Here is a 23941-nt window from a genome sequence, read left to right as displayed (position 1 = left end):
CAAACTCAACAGTCCTAAGCAAAACATCATTTTCCTCCCATGCATGCACCATCTTCCTCTATAGTTAATGAAGTTATTGCCTACCCAGTGGTCCAAAAGAATCTGCACTTCATCATCAACTCCCCTATCTTTCCTTCACATCCAGTTCCTGGTGATTCTACCCACCACCACCCTGGTCCTGACATCACTATTTCTGTCTGGAGCATGCAAAGTACCTGGAGCAAGTACCAGCCCATAGTGGCTGGTACTTCTAGTGGGCTACTCACACAGGAAGGTCTTTCCTGAAGCCTGAAATAGGTCTCAGGGCTACTCACACAGGAAGGTCTTTCCTGAAGCCTGAAATAGGTCTCTAACCCAGGCCCCACCACAGCAGTGCCCCAGACTCTACCGTCTGGCTATCTGCTGCCCCCAAGTGTCTAAAGACAGGCTGAAGATTTCTTTGATTTCTGCGCCAGCGTTCTGAATGTAGCACATGCTGGAGAAATAAATACATCTTATGGGGCCCTGGGGCCTCTGAAGGCTCAACTGCTGAAGATGTCCTTCTCCCACAGACTCATAACTGCCTGGCAACCCTCTCTGGGAAGGTCCTATCTGGACCTCTGCACACACAACCTCCTCTTTTTGCCTGCACCCCCTGGAACCCTCATTCAACACATATCAGATGCACACTCAGTTTAGTGATTTTTCTGTGAAACTGAAGAGGGCTGTTGGCTGCCAGACAGATGTTTAAATTAAGAGAGACAAGACTTACTTGTTCTCCCCATCTCTCCACCACCACCACCGTCCCCCCCCCAACCCTGCATCTGCCCCAACACATGCATATACTGTCCTTCATTTGACACAATGACAAGAGCTTGTGACTTTGGAGAAAGGAAATAAAAAGGGGAAATGATTGAAGGCTTGCAAAACAAAACTACCCATAAGCTCAATTCATTAAGTTCACTCTTCTATTATGGAAAAAATATCAACCTTGACTAATTTTAATTCTTATTTATTCATTTGTTCAATATGTATTTATTGAGCACCATGTAAGTGAAAGGCATTGTGCTAGGTGTTAGGATACAGTGGAGGGCAGAAAGGGAGTTCCTGCTCTCATGGACTACCGAAGAATTTCCTTGGTGAAACTTCCAAGATGGTGAGCTACTTAGGGAGCTGTATAACAGGGCGGTCACAGCAGTCATGAGAAACTTCTACATACACTTCTCTGGACAAAGGAAGCAAGGACGGCTGTCAGCAAGAAGTCCTGACAATGCTGCCTCCCGGAAATGACTTTAGGACAGTAGGAAGCAGATGTTGCAATTTATTTAACCTTAATTCTTCCTTTGTTTTAAAAAGCGGGGAGGGGGCTATCAAGTACCTTGCTGAACTCTTATGAAAAATAATTTAGATACATATAAATGCCTAGCATATGCTTGGTTCATGGTAGGTGCCATATACAGGTATTTTTTTGTTTTATTGAGATATAACTGACATTACGTGAGTTTAAGGTATACAATGTATTGACTTGACACACAAGCAAATGATTACCACCATACCTCACACCTGGGCTTCCCAGGTGGCAATAATGATAAAGAACTCGCCTGCCAATGCTGGAGACAAGAGACGAAGGTTCGATCCCTGGGTCGAGGAGATACCCTTGAAGATGGCATGGCAACCCACTCCAGTATTCTTGCCTGGAGGATCCCATGGACAGAGGAGCCTGGTGGGTTACAGTCCACAGAGTCACAAAGAGTCAGAAATGACTGAAGTGACTTAGCATGCCCACGGATACCTACATCACATAATTACTATTTTTAAGATTTACTCTTACAGCAACTTTCAGGTACACAACAGTTATTAACTGCAATCACCATGCTGTACATTAGATCCCCAGAGGTTATTCATCAATCTAGAAGTTTGTACCCTTTGACCAACATTCCCTTTCCCCCCACCCTCCATTCTAGTCTGTTTCTATGAGTTCAACTTCTTTTAGATTCTACATATAAGTGAGATCATACAGTACTTGTCTTTCTTTTATTCACTTAGTTTCATGCCTTTGAGGTCCATCCATGTTGTTGCAAATGGCAGGATTTCCTTCTTTCTTGCAGCTATAATAGTCTGTTGTGTATATATACACACCACATACAGATCCTGTTGTGGCACTGGCAGCACTGACAGTGTGTGGCACTGTTGCGAATCATTGAACATGAGTGGAATGAATGAAGGAATGAATATTAAAGGCTCAGTGCGGGGGGGATAAGAGTGCTGACCATTTCTGTCAGGAAGGGAGCTGCTAAATTAGGAGAAGCAAAAATCAGGAATACTGAATTCAGAGGCTGCACCAGGGCAACTCCTGACACAGCAAGAAACATTGTCAGAGAAGCTGCCAAAGTCTTTTACCACTTAGCACAGTGCTGCATTTAAAAATAATCCATTTAAAAAGAAAGCTTCAGCTGTCTTTCAGATGAGAATGCTTAGGTCCTGACTTGTATGTTTTGTCCACCCCCATCCCCTTAAACCCTGATGATAGGGGGATGGGACACAGGATATTCCCTCCAAACCCAGAAAAGTGACAGGAGTGACTGTGGTGCAGTGAAGTGGGGCAATGGAAACCCCCAGCCTGCATGCATGCTAACTTCCCAGATAGGCTCTTTCTCTGAAGCACATGCTGCTTCCTGGGCCCACCAAGAACAGGACTGAAAACAGATCCAACATCGTAAGACAAAGGGAGGCAGATTAATAAAACTAGCTGAGGTCTTTTTTTGGCATTTTGGTCCCTGTCTGTTCAAGACACATCTGGGAATATGAGGTACCTGATGCTGTGAAAGTGCTGCACTCAATATGTCAGCAAATTTGGAAAAGTCAGCAGTGGCCACAGGACTGGAAAAGGTCAGTTTTCATTCCAATCCCTAAGAAAGGCAATGCCAAAGAACGCTCAAACTACCACACAATTGCACTCATCTCACATGCTAGTAAAGTAACGCTCAAAATTCTCCAAGCCAGGCTTCAGCAATACGTGAACCGTGAACTTCCAGATGTTCAAGCTGGTTTTAAAAAGGCAAAGGAACAAGAGATCAAATTGCCAACATCTGCTAGATCATCAAAAAAGCAAGAGAGTTCCAAAAAAACATCTATTTCTGCTTTATTGACTATGCCAAAGCCTTTGACTGTGGATCACAATAAACTGTGGAAAATTCTTCTAGAGATGGGAATACCAGACCACCTGACCTGCCTCTTGAGAAACCTGTATGCAGGTCAGGAAGCAACAGTTAGAACTGGACATGGAATAACAGACTGGTTCCAAATAGGAAAAGGAGTACGTCAGGGCTGTATATTGTCACCCTGCTTATTGAAGTTATATGCATCATGAGAAACAGTGGGCTGGATGAAGCACAAGCTGGAATCAAGATTGCCAGGAGAAATATCAATAACCTCAGATATGCAGAGGACACCATCCTTATGGCAGAAAGTGAAGAAGAACTAAAGAGCCTCTTGATGAAAGTGAAAGAGGAGAGTGAAAAAGTTGGCTTAAAGCTCAACATTCAGAAAACTAAGATCATGGCATCCGGTCCCATCACTTCATGGCAAATAGATAGGGAAACAGTGGCTGACTTTATTCTTTGGGGCTCCAAAATCACTGCAGGTGGTGACTGCAGCCATGAAATCAAGACACTTACTCCTTGGGAGGAAAGTTATGACCAACCTAGACAGCATATGAGAAAGCAGAGACATTACTTTATCAACAAAGGTCCGTCTAGTCAAGGCTATGGTTTTTCCAGTAGTTATGTATGGATGTGAGAGTTGGACTATAAAGAAAGCTGAGCACCGAAGAATTGATGCTTTTGAACTGTGGTGTTGGAGAAGACTCTTGAGAGTCCCTTAGACTGCAAGGAGATCCAACCAGTCCATCCTAAAGGAAATTAGTCCTGGGTGTTCATTGGAAGGACTGATGTTGAAGCTTAAACTCCAATACTTTGACCACCTGATGCGAAGAGGTGACTCATCTGAAAAGGCCCTGATGTTGGGAAAGACTGAAGGCAGGAGGAGAAGGGGACAACAGAGGATGAGATGGTTAGATGGCATCACCGACTCAATGGACATGAGTTTGGGTAAACTCCGGGAGTTGGTGATGGACAGGGAGGCCTGGAGTGCTGCGGTTCATGGGGTTGCAAAGAGTCGGACATGTCTGAGCAACTGAACTGAACTGAACTGAACTGATGAGGTACTTCTAAAGATACCCTGGGTACGAACCACGGGGCCTCCTGGCCTGCTTAGCAGCTGCCTTCCTGGGTCCAGTTCCGGGCATTGATGAAGAGCTGGAGCCAGGGGGAGGTGGTTAGAGTGTCAAATGGAGGAGGTCGCCAGGCCCACTGCCAAGGCCTCACAGACCGCTCCGGGTGAGGCATGAGGGCCAAGTGGCGACCATCAGGGGAGCAGACACCAGCGACACCCCCTGGGGAGCCATTGGGATTCAGGGGGTACTGTTCCGTGGGGTTCCCGTCATCATCTGCCCAGTGCAGTGGAGCCAAGCCCCTGGCCTCCATCTGGGCTTGGAGTTCCGGAGAAGAAAATGCCATGTAACCTGTGATGAAAAGGGGACAAGGGATGTGAGAGCAAGCTCCCTCATGCCCTCCCCCTACCCTGGCCCTCAGGCCTCCCCGGAGCCTGACCTTCCCCATGAGCGCTCCACACAGGCAGCACTGCGCCCTCCATCCCTCGCAGCATCAGGGCTGGCCCAGGCCCCACGCACACACTGGCCCAGCGAGACTCAAAGCGCCCAGACAGGTTGTGGCGCAGCAGGAGGCCGGGCCGGGCCGGCCAGGACTCCTGGCACATCTCCACCGCCTCCTCACTGGAACTGCCTCCCACCCAGCCCAGCAGGGCCAGCAGCTGACAGCCGTTACACACGCCCAGGCTGAAGGTATCTGGCCGCTGCCGGAAGCGCTTCATCTCAGCCCCAGCCCGCGGGTTAAAGGTCACAGCAGCTGCCCAGCCTAGGAGGGAACAGGAAGCTGGGGTGAGACCCGAAGTGAGGGGGGACTGTCATCTTTCCGTCGTAGCGTGCCCTGTTAACACTCGCCTAGGATCTCTCCCACTCTGAGGAGCTCTGGGCAAACATCAGGGAAGAAGGTTTACCTGCTTGAAACGTGTTGCCAACTTCTGGGCCTAAGATGGCCTAGGATGAGCTTTCTGCTTAGCCAGCAGAGCATTTTCAAAATTTTTTATTTAGTCGCCTCACATTTAACTGGGATTTTTGGGCTTCTCATGAAAAACATAAAGACCTGGCCATGCTGAGTGGCAGCTGCCGCATCTGACAAAAGTGGCAACCAGCCCCCTGGCCTCATTAAGCTACCTGTAGGTCTTTGCTGGCTCCTGGCTGGCCTCATGGAGGTGAGAGGCCAGTTCTCAGGCAGGGAAGAGGGAACTAAGGCAGCTCTTAGGAAGGTGTGGGGAGGGGGTGAGCAGAGGCCCCATGCCCACCTTTGGCAGAGCCCAGGACGTCCGCGTAGCTGAAGCCGCCCACAAAGGCCACACCGCGGAACATGTCCAGCCCGATGGCTCCAGAGCACAGGTCCTGCATGGTCACATCCCACACCTGGCAGGAGGGGGGCAGGCAGCATCAGAAGGCCCATGGCCTGAGTCCAGCCCTGGCCCCACCAGGCACCCCGCTCACCTCGAATCCAGCCAAGTGGAAGGCATCTGCCATCTCCCGGTCTCCATTACTGCCCTCTTCCCGAATGATGGCAACTCGGGGGGCAGGACCACCTAGGGGAGGAGCAGGAGTGTCCTTGGGTCAGAGGGCTACCTCTGCACCCCAGCCCCCTAGACACCTTGTCCAGGGCAGGACCTCACGTCCAGGCTCTAGGCTCCTCCCCAAGGCCCACAGTGCCAGGGAAGCCAAGCCTCTAAACACACTCCCTCACCAGGCTCGCAAGGTATGGATGCTCTGGGAAAGGTAGGCGGCAGGCGGTAGGTGGGCCCTGCCCGCTCCCTCAGCCCTTGCTCTTCCTGGGCCACACAGTGTGGTTTTGCCTGTAGCCGGTCCAACTGGAAACTGGTCTCCTCCCAGAGGGCTCGGAGCTGCCCAACAGGTTCCTCCAGAACCACCGTCCTGTTCACCGACACCCGGACCTGGGTAGGGGGGGCAAATCTTTCAGGACGTCCACCTTGGGTGCCTCCAAGGCTGGCAGAGGCGAACCACAACCTGCCCTGTGCAGGCCTGGCACTCTTCACTTCCTCACCGTGGCGTGGGGCCCCGTGTCACCTGTGAGGCCCAGCTCTAGGCAGTGGAGGCCAGCATTCCGGTAACGTAGAAGCACTTGAGCCAGGTCTGGCTCCTGCACCTCCAGCACCAGGCCTGGCTCCTCGGTGAACAGCACAGGCAGCGCTGGGAGACAACAGAGGTGTCAAGGTGACTGGGGTACTGGCAGGGACTCAGAGGTGGAGTCGGGGGGTACGTATGAACAAAGGAGGGATCGGGGTGGGGTGAGGCTCTCTCAGAGGGGTGCAGTTAGGAACAGAAATGTCACCTGGCTCAGTAATCAGAAAAGATAACAGGAGACTCAGGAGAGGAGTTGGGGACACTCCAATCTTTAAATGAGGGACACAGGGTCCGAAGGATGGGGACAGGCAGCCCTGCTCGAATCTAGACCTCACCATCGACCCCAGGTGCAGGGATGTCCACCTCTATCCCACAATTCCCAGCAAAGGCCATCTCTAGCAGGCAAGTGATGAGACCTCCATCACTGACATCATGACCTGAGCAGAGAAGGCGGTCTGGAGGAAGGAGAAAAATGCTTAGCGGTGTTGAGACCCAAACCTGGCGGCCCCACCCCCATTTCTGGACAGTCAGGAGAGGGCAAGTATGAGAATGTGGGCTTACATCAGAGAACCAGAGAGAAAGGGATCAGATCCCTCTTGCCCCACTCTCACATGCTCAGCTGATGACTGCCTGTTTTCCCATGTCAGCCACAAGGACCATCTCCCCCACGACCCCACTCACCTTTCAGCAGCCCCTGGGTGATGTTGAAGGCTCGCACCAAGTTCTCGGGAACATCCAGGTCAGGAGGCTGCTCGCCAAGCTGGGAGAAGCACTGAGCCAGAGCCGTGCCCCCCAGCCGGTGCTGCCCAGGACTCAGAGGCACGTAGAGGAGGTGGCCTGGGAGGACAGGGATGGTGGAGGGGAGACCATTGGCTCAGGAGAACACGTTCTGCCATGCAGGGTCACTGAGGCTCTCAGGATGTGGTAAGACACCCCAATCATCAGCCCCGGAAGGCACCACAGCCCCAGTGCTGAGACGACCTGAGCACTCACTAAGCAGACCCCAAACAAAGGACTGGGCTGTGAATACACAACGCATGAAGGATGGGGAAGAAAGCATACCTCTCCCTCCAGGATGCTTGAGGTCTGGGGTCACAGTGGCTGTAATGTCTGAGCAGACAGCATAGGCTGAGATGACCAGTGACCCTGCAGAGCAAGGCGTAAGCATGTGAGGTGGAGTCCAGGCCCACAGGCCTGCCCCTTGCCCCCTGGCACCCAGACCTCACCAGGAGCCCGCACGGTTTCAGAGCCAACCCGGGCAGCCATGCTGAGGGAGTCCTTGCCACCGTCCACCGCTACACCCAGGGCCGCCATCACTGCCACCATAGCCTCACAGGCATCAGCCAGAGCTGCACCCTCCCCTGGGAGCTTGGCCGCCCACATCCAGTTCCCGCTGCATTTCACATCCTGGGAAGTGCAGACTTGCATTAGAGAGAAAAAAGCGTGGTGTAGGGAGGCTGGAGGCCAGCAAGTAAGTGGATGGTCACTGTGGTTGTGTCCCACAGGCCTGGAGTTCCAGGCCAGAAGCCGCAGGGGACTCACCTGGAGGTCAGTGACCAGAGCAAACACCAGGTTGGTGAGGGCTTCGGCCACAGCCAGCCGGGCGGCAACCTTGGGGTCCAGCAGGCTCTTGACTGGCTGCTCTCCCAGGGCTGTGGCGGCCCCTACAAGCTCCTGGTGACTTAGTGCCACAACCGCCACATTTGCCAGAGGGGTCTGCAGGGGTCCCACACACTGCTGCTGGGCCACCAGGCCGCCCACAGAACGGTCCACCTGTGGAATCAGGGAGAGCTGGCCAGAGGCCCAGGGACAAGGGGGCGGCCTGGCTCACCCTGAACACGCAAGACTTGGGGGGTGGGCATCAGGGGACCAGGCCTCTGTCCTGACCCTTCTCCGTCCCTGGTGGACCCCCGCAGCCGTTCCTGGGGTGGGCGAGCAGAGGGAGGGGTGCAGAGGGCTAAGGGGGTGGAGCAGGGTGCAGAGAAGACCTTGTTGGTGAGGTAGCGCTTGCTGGCCACGGCAGGCAGCCTGAGGACCCGCGCCAGGGCCTGGCGCACGCTCAGCCCTGGGGGCAGAGTCAGAGGCTGCAGCAAGGGGAGACTCCGCTGGAGGAAGAACTCCTGCAACACAGATGGCAACAGGGGTGTGAGCACTGGGGTGGAGCGCTGGGCATACAGGTGACAAAGCACATGTGGGGCAGAGGGTGGAGACGGGCCAAGGAAGGGAGACGCCTCCTGCCCTCACGTACCTTCCGGGGCATCTTGCCCAGCACCCAGTCCAGGTCCAGGTCCACAGGGGTTGGGGGAGGAGTGGGGGGTGCATCCTCCTGACCACCTCTGCCTGTAGGCCACTCCCGGTCATCCACCAGCACTATCTGTAGACCAAAGGGACACCACCCAGAGGGGGTGAGGCTATGACCACTAGCAGGGAGTGAACTCTTCTAGAAAGCAGGGCAGAAGTGCTCTTTCCACCCCATCTGGCTTCTCCTATTGAGCCCCCTGCCCCCTCAGCCTACATGCTATTCCCCACGGCTCTCCTGTGCTCATCTCTTTCCTGGGCCTAGGCAGCTCAAGTCCACCTACAGCGCCTACTACTGACTCCCCAGGCCAACTCACTCTCCTGTCTCCAGTGATGGTGCCCACAAAGCAGACTGGGCAGCGTTCCCGGGCGCTGACACGACTCAGGAAGTCCCGGTCAGAGGGCCTCAGCAGAAGCGCGTTTGACTCCTGGTACTCGGCCCCCCAGATTTCCAGGGCATTCAGGGTTGGGTCCCCCAGCTGCACATCCATGAGGGAGGACGAAAAGGAAGGGTCAGCGGGTGCTCCCAAGTCATATGATCTTGCTGGGAGTGAGGGGCAGACGACTGGGGCTGCTGGGACTGGCAGGGGCAGGGAGACGGGCAGATTTCATGGAGGACGACCCACCTGGAAGCGGCTGGTGTGAATGACGGCTCCAGCTGGGTCACTCAGCTCCTTCAGGACATTGCCTGGTGGGGGCGTTCCCGGAGAGATGCTCACAAGGCCACAGTCAGCACAGGGCAAACAAAAGGCCGTTCCCAGCCTCCCAAGGAGCCCTTAATTCCGTGCATCCCTGTTTGAACCACTGCTGCACCCTCTCCACCAACTATCCCATGGCAGCAGGCTGCCACCCTCAACCCTGGGCCTGTTCAGATTATATAGTGGGTGGAGAATGGGACCCTGAGCTGGCAGGTTGATTGCAGATCCTCAACCTAAACCGATTGCTGAGCCTCTCCCTAAACTGAACCAAGCAGAGACCAGGTAGGCCCGATCCCTTGTCCAACCCCCTTTCTCACCATTGCCACCAGCACCCTGGTCATGAAGGCTGCAGATGGGGTTTCCCCCAGGGGCCTCCACACAAGCCCGGATCACACGGTTCATCTTCTGTTCCATCTCCGGGTCTCCCCGCTGCACAGCCCCAAAATCCAGGTCGCTGGCATTGTCTCCCTGCACCTGGGGGGACAGATGGCATAGCTCAGTTCAGAGGGGCTGGGAGCTCACACGCCACCCATGCATGGGGCCCTGAGAGATCATGGAGTTGGCATCCAGGCTATTTCCACTTACCTGCACAGACGAAGCAGCTCCGCCCCCAACTCCAATCCTGTAGACAGGACCCCCAACCTTCACGACATCCATGCCTGTGAGGAAGGAGGGCTGAATCAGAGCACTCAGGGAATGACAGTAAGTACAAGTACGAAGCAGTGTGAGGATAAAGGGAAGGCAACATTAGAGGTATCTGTTAACATTCATTGAGTTAAATACACTCCAAGGAATTTACCCTCCAGATTATTCACAGGTGCAAAATTGCCAATGAACAAACTTAAACAATAGCATTATTTGTGTTATTAAAGACAAGAAATAATCTACATGCTAATAACAGAGAACTGGTTAAATAAATTATGGTATAAGCCATACAGTGAAAAACTAAGCCACTGCAAAGAAAATTACATATGAATATAATGAAGTAAAGTGATTTCATCAGTATGAAATGATTTCCAAGCATATTGCTAAGCTGGAAAAAAGCAAGGTACAGATGTATATATACCCACTTAGAACCCCATCAATAAGAATAAAATACTTAGGAATAAACTTAATAGAAATGTAAGACTTATACACTGAGAATTATGAAATACCTTAGTATGCCTAAATAAATTGAAAAAGATCTGATGTTTATAGATTGGAAGACTTAATATTGTTATGATGTCAATACTCCCCAAAGTGATCTTCAAGTCAACACAATCAGTCACCTTTTTCAAAGAAATGGACCAGATGACCCTAAAATTTATACAGAAATCTGAGGGACCCAGAACAAAGCCAAGACAATCTTGAAAAAGAACTAAATTGAAGGACTCATACTTTCTGCTTTTTAACTTGCCACAGAGCTAAAAGGTTTTTTTCAAAAAGGGTTGTTAGAACAACTGGATAATCACATGCCAAATAAGGAAATTGGATCCCTACTTCGTATCATATACAAACTTCAAAATGCTTCAGAGACCTAAATGTAAGAGATAAAAGCTAGAAAGTATTACAAGAGAATATAGAAGTCAATCCAGGTGACCTTGACTCAGTCAATGGTTTCTTAGTCATGGCACTGTAAGCCAAAAGCCACAAAACAAAAATAAATAAACTACATTTACCAATATTAAAAACATTTGTGATTCAGGGGACACCATGAAAAAACTAAAAAGACAACCCACAGAATGGAAGAGAATACTTGCAAATCGTGTATCTACCTGATAAATGGCCAGTATCTAGAATATACAAAGAACTCTTAGAACTCCATAAAAAAAGGCAAATAATCCAATTTAAAAGTGAGCAAAGGGTCTCAACAGATATTTCTCCAACAAAGACATAGGAATAGTCAACAGACATGGAAAGATGCTTAACATAATGAGTCCTTAGGGAAATGCAAACCCAAACCACCATGAGATACTATTGATACTTCATATGCATTCTGATTGCTATAATCAAAGAGATAGATAATAATAAGTGTTGATGAGAATCTAGAGAAACTGGAACCCTCACACACTGCTGAGGGGAATGTAAAATGGTGCATCTGCTTTGGAAAACAGTGTGATAGGTTTTTTTAAAAGACTGAGTACAGTTATCATGAGACCTAGCAAGTCTACTCCTAGTTACATACTTGAGAAGTAACAACATGAATACAAAATAAAACTTGTACACAATTATTTATAGCAGCATTAATCATAATTAGCCAAAAAGCAGAAACAACCCACTTGTCTACCAACTGATAAATGGATAAACAAAATGTGTTATAGGTACATAACAGAATATTAATATTATTCAGCCATAAAAAGGAATGAAGTACTGATACATACTATAATACGAATAAAGACGTCATGTTAAGTGAAAGAGGCCAAACACATTTATAACAGGGAAATCTTTAGGGATAGAAAATAGATTACAGGTTTCCAGAGGCCAAAAGAAGGAGCATGGGGAGTGACTGCTTATGAGTACAGGGTTTCTTTCTGGGGGTGATGAAAATGTTCCAGAATTGGTAGTGATTAAGGCACAACTTTGTGAATATACTAAAAACACTAATTTATACACTTTAAAAGGGCACACTTTATGGTACATGAATTATATCTGAATAAAATGGTTATTAAAATAGGTGGGGAATTCCCTGACAGTCCAATGGTTAAGCCTCTATGCTCTCACTTCTGGGGCCCTGGGTTCAATCCCTCATTGGAAAACTAAAATCCCATAGGCCATGTGGCACAGCCAAAAAAAAGTGTGTACACATGCTAGTTGTTTTAACAGAGGAGGCAAATATACACATGGGTCTGTTTATGTATGCAGGAAGTACTTCTGGCAGGGCACAAGAATAACCAATTAACATTGCTTATCTCTAGGGAGGGAAACTGGGTGGCTGGAGGTCAGGGAGAGCAGAGTTTTCACTGTAAAATCTTTCTTTGCTTTTTAAGTTCTGAGCCATGTGACTGGTCACCCATTCAACAAATGCTTTTTTAAGTTCTGAGCCATGTGAGTGGTCACCCATTCAACAAATGGTACCCGGCCTTTATCTTGATTCCACCACAGGTCCTAGCACGGTGCTCAGCACCCAGTGGGCCCTCAGCAAATGTTGACCAACTGAACTGAACTTGCAGATAAAAACGGAGGTGCTGGGTAAAACACTGGCTGCCTTGACTCAGCAGGGTGGGCCCCTGCCATGGAAAAGTCAACTGGGGAAAGGACAGAGGCCTCACAGACTGAGCCTGCCCAACTGGCATAAGGCCCTGCCCTGCCTTAAAAGCCTGTCCAGAGGAGAAGAGCCAGGAGCCAGGAGATACAAAACCACTGAGATTCCACTCCAGCAGGAGCCAAGCGCTGGGGAGACAGCTGGTGGGACCTGGAGAGAGGTGGGGGGCTCTTACCTGGCTCTGGGGGCTCCTTGCTCACATGCTCAGCTTCCATGGACCCAATGCCTCCACTAAACATGATGGGCTTGATCCACTCACGCCGCTGGCCGTCTGGGAGCTGAAGGCCCAAGGAGCGGGCAAAGCCTGGAATGTGGACGTCACAGGGAGAGGGCACAGGATCTAGTCAACCAGGCGCCTCAGCGCTTACTGGGTCACACACCCCACCCTGCCTCTGGGACTAATATCCACGCCAAGGATAACAGTCCCCTACACCCTCCAGGCTCACCAGCAAGCACTGGTTCCCCAAACTTGTTGCCGTAATCAGAAGCCCCATTACTGGCCTCAATGGCAATCTCCAGGGGTCGGGCAAAGTTTCCTGGATACTGGAAGCTTGGATCCTCCCAGGGCATACTGTAACCTGGGTAGGAAAGAGGAAAATGAATGGACAGTAAAGATGGAAGTCAGAGGAGCCAGGACCCTTTAGGAAGAGTCTGACTCTTGGGATCAGAGTTCTTAACACTTTCTAAGAAATTGGATTTTGGGGGCAGTTGATGGTCAAAAGTCCAACTCTGTATTAGGTTTTGTTTAAGAAAATTGTAGTTCTGCAAAGCCAGACGTAGGTCTCTCTTGGCCTATTGTCCTCATGACCATGGATGGGGAAAGGCCAGCTACTCTAGAGCCCTTTCTCCCAAGAAAAGGTGCCCATGATGACCGCTTAACTTAGGAGATAAAAGTGTCCCGTGCCTGCCAGGAGGAGGCATCTGGGTAGAGAGCAAAGAGATGGGACCTGGGATGTGCAGGTTTCCAAAGCAGTAGCCAGCAGTGCCAGCCACCACGTGGGCCCCTCGGCCTGTGCACTGGACATCTCGGATCCGGCCCCCTGTGCCAGTGGTTGCACCACTGAAGGGGGCTACTCCTGTGAAGAGAGAGGGAGAGGTATGGCTATTGAAGAGCAAGGTCCACCACTGACCACACCACTGAAAATAAGGACATGCAGCCAAAGTGCTGGTCCCCAGGGTGAGGGGGGCTGGGACCTTTGCCCCTCCCTACACTCTGATCTCACCTTCCCTCTTGGGGACTCAGCTCACCTGTGGGGAAATTGTGTGTCTCTGCTGTGAAGACAACTTGTCTCAGCCCCTGACGTTGCTGGAAGGAGCTTGGCCGTGTGGGGTCCTTGGGCCGCAAGAATCGGACTTCCTTCCCCTGGATGGCGCTGTGGACACATTGTTCTGGGCCTGGCTTCCTTGCTGGGATCTGCACTTACCCCAGTGGAGCCTGGGGCACCCTGTCCCCTATGCCCAGCCAAGGGCACCACCTACCTGCTGTTGTCACAGAACTTGAGGACGTTGTTGGGGTTGGAGGATGCCTGGGTGCTCATGATGGACTCAAACAGCGAGTGTGGGAGCTCCTGTCCATCCACGTGGAGTCGACCCTTGAAGAACCAGTGTCGGCTGTGCTCACTGCCGGGATGATGTGGGGAGGGGAGAGCAGGGCGGAAACATGGGTCATGTCTCAGGCCTTGCCACCTTTTCTCCTCACCAGCATAAAAGGCAGAATAACAGTCACAAGTCAAAGCACATTTCAGAAAGTCATAAGCTTCCAATGGTCTGTCATTGTGGATTATCCAGATCCAGAGTGGAGATAAAACCAAGATGTGATGCAGACTATTGGATGGATGGGGAACTCAGACTCAGGGAGGCCCCTAAGCCAAGAAGTCACGATAGTGGTAAAAAATCCACCTGCCAATTCAGGAGACATAAGAGATGTGGGTTCAGTCCCTGGGTCAGGAAGATCCCCTGGAGGAGGGCATGGCAACCCACTCCAGTATTCTTGCCAGGGAAATCTCATGAACAGAGGAGCCTGCGGGCTATGGCCCATAAGGTCACCAAGAATCGGACATGACTGAGTAACTAACACTTTCACTTTCTTAGGCCAAGAGAAAGCCATGGAGGGTCCCTATGATCGTCTCTTCCAACCTCCACAGACTCAGACACCAAAATGTCCCCATCCCTCCCCACCTATTGGACTGAGCCAAGTCGAAGACTTCCACAATGCTGGGGTTGCGCTGCAGCTCCTGGAAGCGCTTGGTGTAGAAATCCAGGTCCCAGGAGTCTAGGGCCAGACCTAGGAGACAACCCCAGAGAAGCTGGTTGTGGGACACTGCACCCTTACTCTGCTGGCCTGGGCCTTCCTTCAGGGACCCCTGCTCACCTAGCTCCTGGTTGGCTTTCTCCAGGGCAGACCGGCCCTCAGCCAGTATGTCAATTGGGCCGCTCAGGGGTGCTGGGATACACCCTGAAGAGAAGCTCCGGATGGGCTGGGGGAAGCGCTGCTCCGTCATCCGGTCATGCAGGGTAGCCAGGGCAATGGCCTCCAGGTCAGCTGAAGGTGGGTGGGCAAACTAGGGGTGGAGACACACACTGAGGGCAAGGGGTACAGGGTTGAAGACCGGACAAAATGGTCTACCCTCGGTCCTCCAAGCCACACAAGGCCAGCCCAATGCTAGCCTCTCCAGCACCTTTGCTCAGATTAGCAAAAGATGCCCCTTCCAGGCATGAGTGCCTGTCAGCAGGCACACATTAGAAACGGGAGCACAGGCTGGATTTCTGTCCTATTTACTTCTTGACCAGGCGGCCTCAAGCAGTGAACAAGCTGCAAATAGGGCAGGCCTCAAATCAGAAACTGCTTCCCCTGCTTCTCATCATTTCCTTGGATTGTAAGACCCAATCTCCGCCCACTTCCTCCTCTGGATCCCCACCTGGTTGCCTACTGTCTCACCGAGAGCAGGTAGCGCCGGGTTGGCTCCACGCGGTCCACGGCCCCCAGCCCTGCAGCCTGGCACACTGACACGATGTTGCTGGATGTTGGGGTGGAAAAGTTCAGCCTGTGGATTGGTTAGGACCAGATGGTTAGGACCTGAGCCCCAGCTGAGGTGGATCCTGCCCACTGCTGTCCAGCCAGTCTCCAACCTCCACTCCCCACCCCCACCCCCGCCCATAACACTGGCCTCCAGCCTTAGGTTTGGGCACTGAGAAACTTGCTTTCAAAGGTCATTCAAATCAAACCATAACTGTTCCTGCAGAATCAAAATGTTTCAATTTCAACATCTAGGAATGCAACTTGTTATATTTCCAGAACAAGCCTGGGAGTTGGCTCAGTCTTCTAAGTGGGGAGTGGGATGAAGGGAAAACAAATCTCCCAAGGATCACAAGAAGAGTGGGCATGAGAGTGGCAGGGGTGGCAGAATGTTTGGAAGGGCTCTGGACCATGGAACAAGTTGCAAGAGGCTGAAACACTTGCCTGGGTCCAACCTCCAGCAGCAGGTCTGTGGGGCCAGGATTGAGCCAGGACTCCTTAGCAACATCGTCTAGTAACAAGGGGCAGCCAAATAGCCATGTCAGCTTCTTCATCTCCTTGTTGCTTGGGAAGGACTCAGCTGCAGGGAGACAGGGCAAGGAGACGTTGGGACACTGCCGCTGGCGATTGGTACTTCGCCCAAGAATCCAGTAACTGGCCCAACCTGTCCAGTTCACATTGTAGCACTGCTCCGTCTTGACACCCTGCAGCTCTGGCAGTTCCCTTTGCAGCTTCCTTTGAATGTATTCAGAGGCTGCACTCTCGTGGCCAGAGGGGCGGACATAGAAGTGAAGGACAGAGGACATCTCTGCAGGTGTCCCTTGCTGGAAAGATGAGTTAGGTTCCTAAAAAAAAACATGAACTAGAGCCTATCTGTTGAACTGGTTTCAAGTTCAGTTCAGCTGAGGCTTTGGAGGCATTAGGGATGGGGTGGGGGAAAGTAGTGGGGGCATTCAGGGATAAATGCATCCAGACATTTCCAGTCCAGTACGGTCAAGGCCAGGGGACTGGGGGTACCAACCTAGCACGGTGGGAGTGGGAAAGACTTCCTAACAGAAGGGCTTCCCTGGTGGCTCTGCTGGTAAAGAATCCGCCTGCAATACAGGAGACCTGGTTCAATCCCTGGATTGGGAAGATCCCCTAGAGAAGGGATAAACCTAGCATGGTGGGAGTGGGAAACACTTCCTAAGGGAAGTGGCATCTAAGTGTAAACCTAAAGAATGAGCTGGACTGGGATGGCCGGTAAAGTCAAATGACAGTTCCTCTACTTCAATGTTTCAAAATATTATGTCCCTGTTCAAGGTAAATGCAAAGCCTGACAGTCAAAGACCCTCCAGGTCTATCCCCAACTACTTTTCAACTTCTGATCCCATTGCTTCTCAAAAGGACCTTGGCTTTACTCACTAAATGCTGCCTGGCCTCCCCGCCATTCCTTTGCCCCATCCTAGAATGTCTATGTCTAATTCTATCCTATCCAAAGCTTTCCCATTTGTCAAGGTCAATACAGGTGGCACCAACTCTGAAGCCCTCCTTGCTGGTCCAGTGCTCAGGGAAACCTCCCTCCTATGTGAGTGGAGAGCTTCTGATTCACACCATTCATTCAGCTCTGATCTCTCTCACACACACACGCACACAGCACTCCCAGGTGTACAAAGCCTCTTCCCAAAGAAGTGGGAAGCTCACTGCCTCACTTCTTCACTTGGACAACTCACAGGTATCTCAAATATAACTTACTCAAGGCTGAATCTGACTATTCTGTCAAGGTCACTGAATGAAGATTGCAATGTTGCCAATCTAGAGGTCACTTAACTTCTTACCTTATTCTACCCCTCAGCAGCATGTGACTTATTCATTCCCTACTTCTTAAAATACTCTCCTCTCCTGGCTTCCTGACACCACTCTCCTGGTATTCCTCTACTCTGGTTGCTCCATCTCAGTCACCTGTGCTGGCTCCTACTCTTCTTGTTGTTGTTTAGTCGCTCAGTCATGTCCGACTCTTTATGACATCATGGACTGTAGCCCACAAGGCTCCTCTGTCCATGGATTTCCCAGGCAACAATCCTAGAGTGGGTCGCCATTTCCTTCTCCAGGGGTTCTTCCCAGCCCAGGGATTGAACCCACACCTCCTGCACTGGCAGGTGGATTCTTTACAGCTGAGCCACCAGGGAAGCTCCTACTCTTCTGCTCCACCTCTAAACAGTGGGTGCCCGAGGCTCTGCCCTTTGTTTTCATCTTTCTAAATGCTCTTAAGTGACTTCATTCAGACCTGTGGCTTTAAATATCATCTCTTAGACTGAACCAATGAAACTTCCATTATTCAACCATTTTTGACTAAAAATTACAATTTCACACAATTTGAGTTGATATATGCCAACAGATTTCATAACCTTATAAAGACTCAGACACAACTGAGCGACTTTCACTTCACTTATTCAACTCTGACTCTCCCTGAAACTCCAAACTAGCACATGCAAATGCTTAATTGACATTGCCACGGAGAAGTCTCATAAACACAGGATAGCCTGCTTTAGTCAAAACAGAAATTTTGATTTATCGGTTCTCCAGACCTTCAGTTTCCATTTCTCATCTCAGTTAACACCACCCTTATCCAATTTATTGCTCAAGCCAAAAACCCAGGTGTGTGAATGCCAGGTTGAGTCCAACTCTTTGCAACCCTATGGACCATAGTCCACCAGGCTCCTCTGTCTATGGGATTCTCCAAGCAAGAATACTTCAGTGGGGAGCAATGCCCTCCTCCGGGGATCGTCCTGACCCAGGGATCAAACCCTGGTTTCCTGCACTGCAGGCAGATTCTTTGCCATTGGAGCCAGCAGGGAAGCCTTTCGGTTTATCAACCAAAAAAATCTCAAAAACTTGTAGACTGACAAATTCCAGGACAGATCTCATTTCAGCTACGGGTGCTCCTGCTAGATCTTGATTCTGCCTTTTTAGGCCCCTACCCCATGCTAACGATCTTTTAAATTTTTTATTTATTTTTTTGCCGAGGTTTGTGGGATCCTAGATCCCCGACCTGGGATTAAACTAAGGTCCTCGGCAGTGAGAGCGCTCAGTTTTAATCACTGAACCGTCAGGGAATTTCCCTTATGATCCCTTCTAAAGTTAGACGCCTCAGTTGTTCTCCATACCATAGTTCCTTCACAGGAATAATCACATCCCGAAATCATTTTGATTATTAAACCAGCTGACTTTCGTCTATCGTGCCCAGTGAAATAGACGCTCCAAGAGCACAGACACAGGATTGTCTACATCAGGGCTGTCTCCCCAAAGACCAGCATGGTACCTGACATAAAACTGGACGCCAAGAGATTATTTCGGTGGTTGAATTAATTGTTAGAGAGGGGATGAATTTACGTGGGGGAATCCCATGCCTGGAACCAACAAACACAAATGGACGCCTGCACTAAGGCAGGAACGCAGGCCTCCACTGGGCGCAGCTCTGCCTGGTGGGGATCCTGCAGTCGCCCAAATCAAGCTTGGCGTGGGTGGCTACGGGGTGCAGTTCGTACAGGTATCCGAGTTTGCGAACGCGCGCGGCAGCCTTACGCACGTGGCAGCACTCCTCGCAGTCCGTCAGCGCCTCGAATTCTGGCGCGCAGATTAACGTCATCCGCATGCGCCGCAGGAAGAGGAGGAGTCTAAGGGTGCCCCGCCCCTCCCTCTTTCCCAGGTGTGGGCTTCCGCAGCTTTTCTCCGTCAATTCCTAGAGCAACTTCTACACCCAGTAGGTTAATTCCAAAAATATATATTCCGTTAACGTTTGTTAAAATAAAGTCTGTTCAGGTCCCCGCTTCTCTTGTCCCCGTGCAAAGTGTGAGGGAAACACTGAATGCAGGAATAAAACACACCTTTCCTGTCCAAGACTCAGTCGCCCCCACCCCGCACCTTACTCGCTTTACTTGCTTTCTTTCACTTTTGTCTTTTCTGAATGAACTCATTTATTTTTTTTAGCGGAGTGGGAGACCTATACTTTTTAACTTCTGGCTAGTTAAGGTAACAGTAATGATCAGAAGCATTTATTGAAGGAGTATATCAAGGCTGTTGATTGTCACTCTGCTTATTTAACTTAAAAGCAGAGCACATCATGTGAAACGCTGGGCTGGATGAAGCACAAGCTGGAATCAAGATTGCCGGGAGAAATATCAACAATCTCAGATATGCAGATGATACCACCCTAATGGCAGAAAGTGAAAAGGAACTAAAGAGCCTCTTGATAAAGGTGGAAGAGAAGAGTGGGAAAAATTGACTTAGAACTCAACATTCAAAAAACTAAGATCATGGCATTTGGTCCCATCACTTCATGACAAATAGATGGGGAAAAAATGGAAACAGTGACAGACTATTTTCTTGGGCTCTAAAGTCAGGGAAGATCCCCTGGAGAAGGAAATGGCAACCCACTCCAGTATTCTTGCCTGGAGAGTCCCACGGACAGAGGAGCCTGGTAGGCTACAGCCCATGGGGTCAAAAAGAGTTGGACACGACTGAGCAACTTCACTTTTCACTTTCAAAGTCACTATGGATGGTGACTGCAGCCTTGAAATTAAAAGATGCTTGCTCCTTGGAAGAAAAGCTATGACAAATATCCTAGACAGCATATTAAAAAGCAGAGAGATTATTTTGCCAACAAAGGTCCATCTAGATCTACAAACCATCTACTGGTTTGTCCAGTAGTCATGTATGGATGTGAGAGTTGGACTATAAAGAAAACTGAGTGCCAGAGAATTGATGCTTTTGAACTGTTGTGCTGGAGAAGACTCTTGAGAGTCCCTTGGATTGCAAGGAGATCAAACCAGTCCATCCTAAAAGAAATCAGTCCTGAATATTCATTGGAAGGACTGATACTGAACATGAAACTCCAATACTTTGGCCACCTGATGTGAAGAACTGACTCATTTGAAAAGACCCTGATGCTGGGAAAGATTGAGGGCAAGAGGAGAAAGGGGTGACAGAGGATGAGATGGTTTGATGGCATCATCAACTCAGTGGACTCAATGGACATGACTTTGAGCAAACTCTGAGAGATGGTGAAGGACAGGGAAACCTGGCGTGCTGCAGTCCATGGGGTCGCAAAGGGTCTGACATGACTGAGCAACTGAACAACTACGAACATATATGATTGTATTAATCAGGATCCTATCAGAAAACAGCACACTCAAAAAGGTTTAGCTGGTAAGAATTTAATAGTCTACTTAAAGAGATATGGGCAGGATTGAGGAAAAACAAAATGCAATGGGCCACCCAGAGCCTGGCAACAGCATAAAGTGGTTAGCACCTCCAAGCTTGAAAGTACAAAGGGAGAAATGTTGTTATGAGCTGAGAGAGAGGTAGAGCCATGAAAGAAGGGTGTTCAGTAGACCAAGGCAGCTACTGCCACAAGCTCAGTGTTGAGGGAGAAATAGAATAAACAGTGAGTTCTCTCTCCTCCAGTCCTGAATCCCCCTGCAAAATGTCTCTGTCTCCCATTAGCCAAACCTAACTTGAAACCTGAGGGCAAGAAAGCTGGAGTGGAGTGCTAGGACTGGTACTATAGTACCCAGTCCAGTGGTCTTTCTAAAGAGTCAGGCAACACAGAAATACTCATAGGAAAAAGTTAAAGCCTTTATCCTTATCCCTCTCCTGCCCCATTCTCTTCCCCTCCCTAGTATAGGGCCAAGCCTGGGGTGAGGTAAGTAAGGTACTTAGGATGCAACATTTAATATATTTTAGGTGGCTCCCTTACCTCACCCTAATTCTATCCCTGTCCCAGACATAACAGTTATTACCTGTTCAGTAGGTAAGATTCCAGACTGTATTTGTGACTCACTTCTGACAGAGACCATCTGTTGACTCTTGGCATCTGGGTACTCCTGGACTTCTTCCCCTCCAGCCACTCTGCCGGGAGCCTGCACATGAGATCCCACTCATGACAAGGTCATGAGGGAGAAAACCTGACAGGCAAGGCAGATCAGGTTTTCAGGGATTCCGAAAAGCTGCCCCCTGGCGCTCACCTTAAAGATGATATCTGTCTTTCTGATGCCTGCTTCAATAGACTACTCCCTAATTTCTGTGACACAGGCAGAAGGCCTTCCCCGATCTCTTCCCAAATAAGAATCAATTTAGAACTTTAATCAATAAGTTTCCCAGGTGGTGGTATTTTATGAGATTATCCAGGGTGAAAGGAGTGTTTTAATTTAAACTCCTTTGCTGGTAGTTTAGTTTGTTTGGCAAATGCATTTATGCCCTTGGTACTAATATGCATGATTGCTTATAATACCCTAATCATAAAATAACATAAAGAAAAAAAATAACATAAAGAACCTGATCGTATAAAGGCCCTAATAGACATAGAGCCCTTCGGGGTGTGAGGAAGCCCTATTAGAAAATATAAGAAAAATTATTCTAAAAGTGGTTATTGGGTTAACATTTGCTTGTTGTGTTTTTACTCTTAATGTGGTAAGGTTGTACAGTGGAAACCATTGTTGATATGGTTATAGATCTAGAAAAATAAGAGCTTAGCCCTAGTGTGGTAACAATGAGATGGTTGTTAATTGTCAGCCAGGAGTGCTAGGCAGAGGCTGCCTCACCAAAGTCGCAGAGTCATTGTGGGATAAACTTCTTAGATAAACGCAACTGACAACTTCTGCAGAAGGATTAATTTTTATGTTAACAAGGTTATACTTCTACTCTTTACTATTGCCCTATGAGACTGCTACCTTTCAGTTAAGGTCATCATAGAAAGAGAAAATAGGTTTACATTCACCTGACCTGCATAAAATGTTAATGGGCCCCAAGGCCAGAAGATAATGTACAAGACCCTCATAAACAAAGAAGTATGCAGAAAACACCCTGGTTTCATGAAGAACAAGCTGATGTAATGTTAAACTATCTTCCCCTTAGAAATGTACTAACTTAGGGTATAAAAGCTACAGTAAAAAATAAAGCATTGCCAGACCCTGCCAGAGTCTGCTGCACCCCCCGTCTTCTCTCTCTCTCTCTCTCTCTCTCTCTCTCTCTCTCCCCGACGCCATTCATCCCGAAGGTACCCCCTAGATCTTGCCAAGGCTGGACCTCGGCACCACTCCCTGGTTCCATAACATACCTGACTTCCAGCTCCTTCTGGGGGTTTGCTCAGCTCTCTGTCTGTCTGGTCCTGTCTCTTCCACATTCCAGGTTTCACTTTCATACAGTGACTTCCAGATTCATCGGTTTGGTCCTGATCCTTCTGACTTGGTTCCTGTATCTCCAGCTGCCCCCTGAAAAAGCAAAACCTATTCAAAATTACTTGATCTGAGACAGCTCCCAATTCTCCATACTACCCCCCAACCCCAGACTCTGTGACAGACCTTGGGGCCTTCTCATTTGATCCTGCCTGCTGCCACCAGATTAAGCTATTAACCTAACATTTAAGTCATACCAATGAGGGTGATCGTGGATCCAGTTCAACTTTGTCTGATCACTGTAGACTAAGCTCAACTCTCCTTTTTATGAACTATCAAAAGTAAATTGCAGGATATAGAGCACATCTTCATGGACTTGGTAAATAGAGGGGGGTCTTCTAGATCTGAGAAATACTGAATGCATTAGGAATGATTAGGTTTGGGATTTTGACTAGGCTCTGACTGGTGTTCTAATTAGGGAGTCAATGTGGCTGGAGTGGAGTGCAAGAGAGGTTTCACCTCCTCTGGGGGAATCTCTCATTCCTGTTCTTTTGGTGAAAAGGGAAGGGACATATCTCTGATGTAATAATGGGAAATAATTGCAAACATATATTTACCTTATAAATAACTTGGCACTAACATTGTAAATAAAATATACTTCAATAAAAAATACAATTAAATTTAAAGAAATTTTAATTCTACAAGTTATGGTACCCCCGAATTCAACTTCATTCAATACAAGCTCTATTCCTTATTGCATGAACTAGTTATACATTGTGGTGCCAAGTTATTTACAATAAATGTGTATTCTATCTTGATTTAAAAATGATTTGAAGCTGCTGCAAGTATACAATGGACTTTGATGCTCCTCTTTCACTTCGTACCTTTAATTTCCCCTCCTTCCCTCCAGCCTCACTGACTTCTTGCATTTCTTTCCAATACAAAGCCTTTGTTGTTTCACCTGTCCATTATTTCTCTGTAATCCCCATCGTATGAATCCTTCACTTCTCTCAATTTTTTTAAATAGAAAATCATTGCTTCAGTAAAGCTTTCACTATGTAAAAGGGACACCCCTGCATTCCACATTACCTATAACTCACGTTCTACACATTTTACTTTAATATTTCCCCCATTTGACTATGAGTACCTAGAAGCTTTAATCTAATCTATTTTTCTTTGTATTTGCTGCCTAGAACAGTACTTGTCAAACAAGAACCTGATAAATTTTTGTGG

The 23941-nt window shown here is 49.0% G+C and overlaps 1 protein-coding gene across 7 annotated transcripts; it reads right to left on the bottom strand.

The window, feature by feature from the left end:
• Window positions 1-975: 975 nt before the first annotated feature.
• Window positions 976-19178, bottom strand: PFAS (phosphoribosylformylglycinamidine synthase). 7 transcript variants are annotated; one of them, XM_070479066.1, is made up of 30 exons: window positions 19123-19178; window positions 16576-16648; window positions 16219-16399; window positions 15999-16134; window positions 15477-15582; window positions 14910-15099; window positions 14717-14822; window positions 14018-14158; window positions 13787-13911; window positions 13486-13614; window positions 12985-13116; window positions 12714-12842; window positions 9883-9956; window positions 9615-9771; window positions 9226-9287; window positions 8917-9078; window positions 8550-8675; window positions 8290-8421; window positions 7844-8074; window positions 7528-7708; window positions 7364-7447; window positions 6983-7138; window positions 6637-6756; window positions 6222-6367; window positions 5904-6111; window positions 5654-5745; window positions 5461-5575; window positions 4650-4973; window positions 4231-4561; window positions 976-1699 (listed from the first exon to the last, which is right to left on the bottom strand). In XM_070479066.1, the coding sequence occupies exons 3-29, from the start codon at window positions 16358-16360 to the stop codon at window positions 4251-4253; spliced, it is 4017 nt and encodes a 1338-aa protein (XP_070335167.1). In that variant the 5' UTR covers window positions 16361-16399; window positions 16576-16648; window positions 19123-19178; the 3' UTR covers window positions 976-1699; window positions 4231-4250. The 7 variants fall into 7 exon arrangements, with proteins under 7 accessions (XP_070335167.1, XP_070335161.1, XP_070335162.1 ...); XM_070479060.1 differs by having other exon boundaries at window positions 976-4561; XM_070479061.1 differs by having other exon boundaries at window positions 976-4561; window positions 19082-19138.
• Between the last annotated feature and the right edge of the window lie 4763 nt (window positions 19179-23941).

Source organism: Odocoileus virginianus, chromosome 17, assembly GCF_023699985.2.
Source record: "Odocoileus virginianus isolate 20LAN1187 ecotype Illinois chromosome 17, Ovbor_1.2, whole genome shotgun sequence".
NCBI lineage: Eukaryota > Metazoa > Chordata > Mammalia > Artiodactyla > Cervidae > Odocoileus > Odocoileus virginianus.
Note: the sequence above shows the minus strand (reverse complement) of the source record. Positions and strands in the feature narration are given on the sequence as shown.

What these genes read in the sequence shown, in the direction of transcription:
- PFAS (XM_070479060.1), bottom strand. Translation starts at nt 16,360, where the DNA reads ATGTCCTCTGTCCTTCACTTCTATGTCCGCCCCTCTGGCCACGAGAGT. An exon ending in AGCGCTACCTCACCAACAAG is followed by an intron (nt 8,075 to 8,289) that starts GTCTTCTCTGCA and finishes CTGATTCCACAG; the next exon opens with GTGGACCGTTCTGTGGGCGG. An exon ending in GTGGAGCGCTCATGGGGAAG is followed by an intron (nt 4,562 to 4,649) that starts GTCAGGCTCCGG and finishes TTTTCATCACAG; the next exon opens with GTTACATGGCATTTTCTTCT.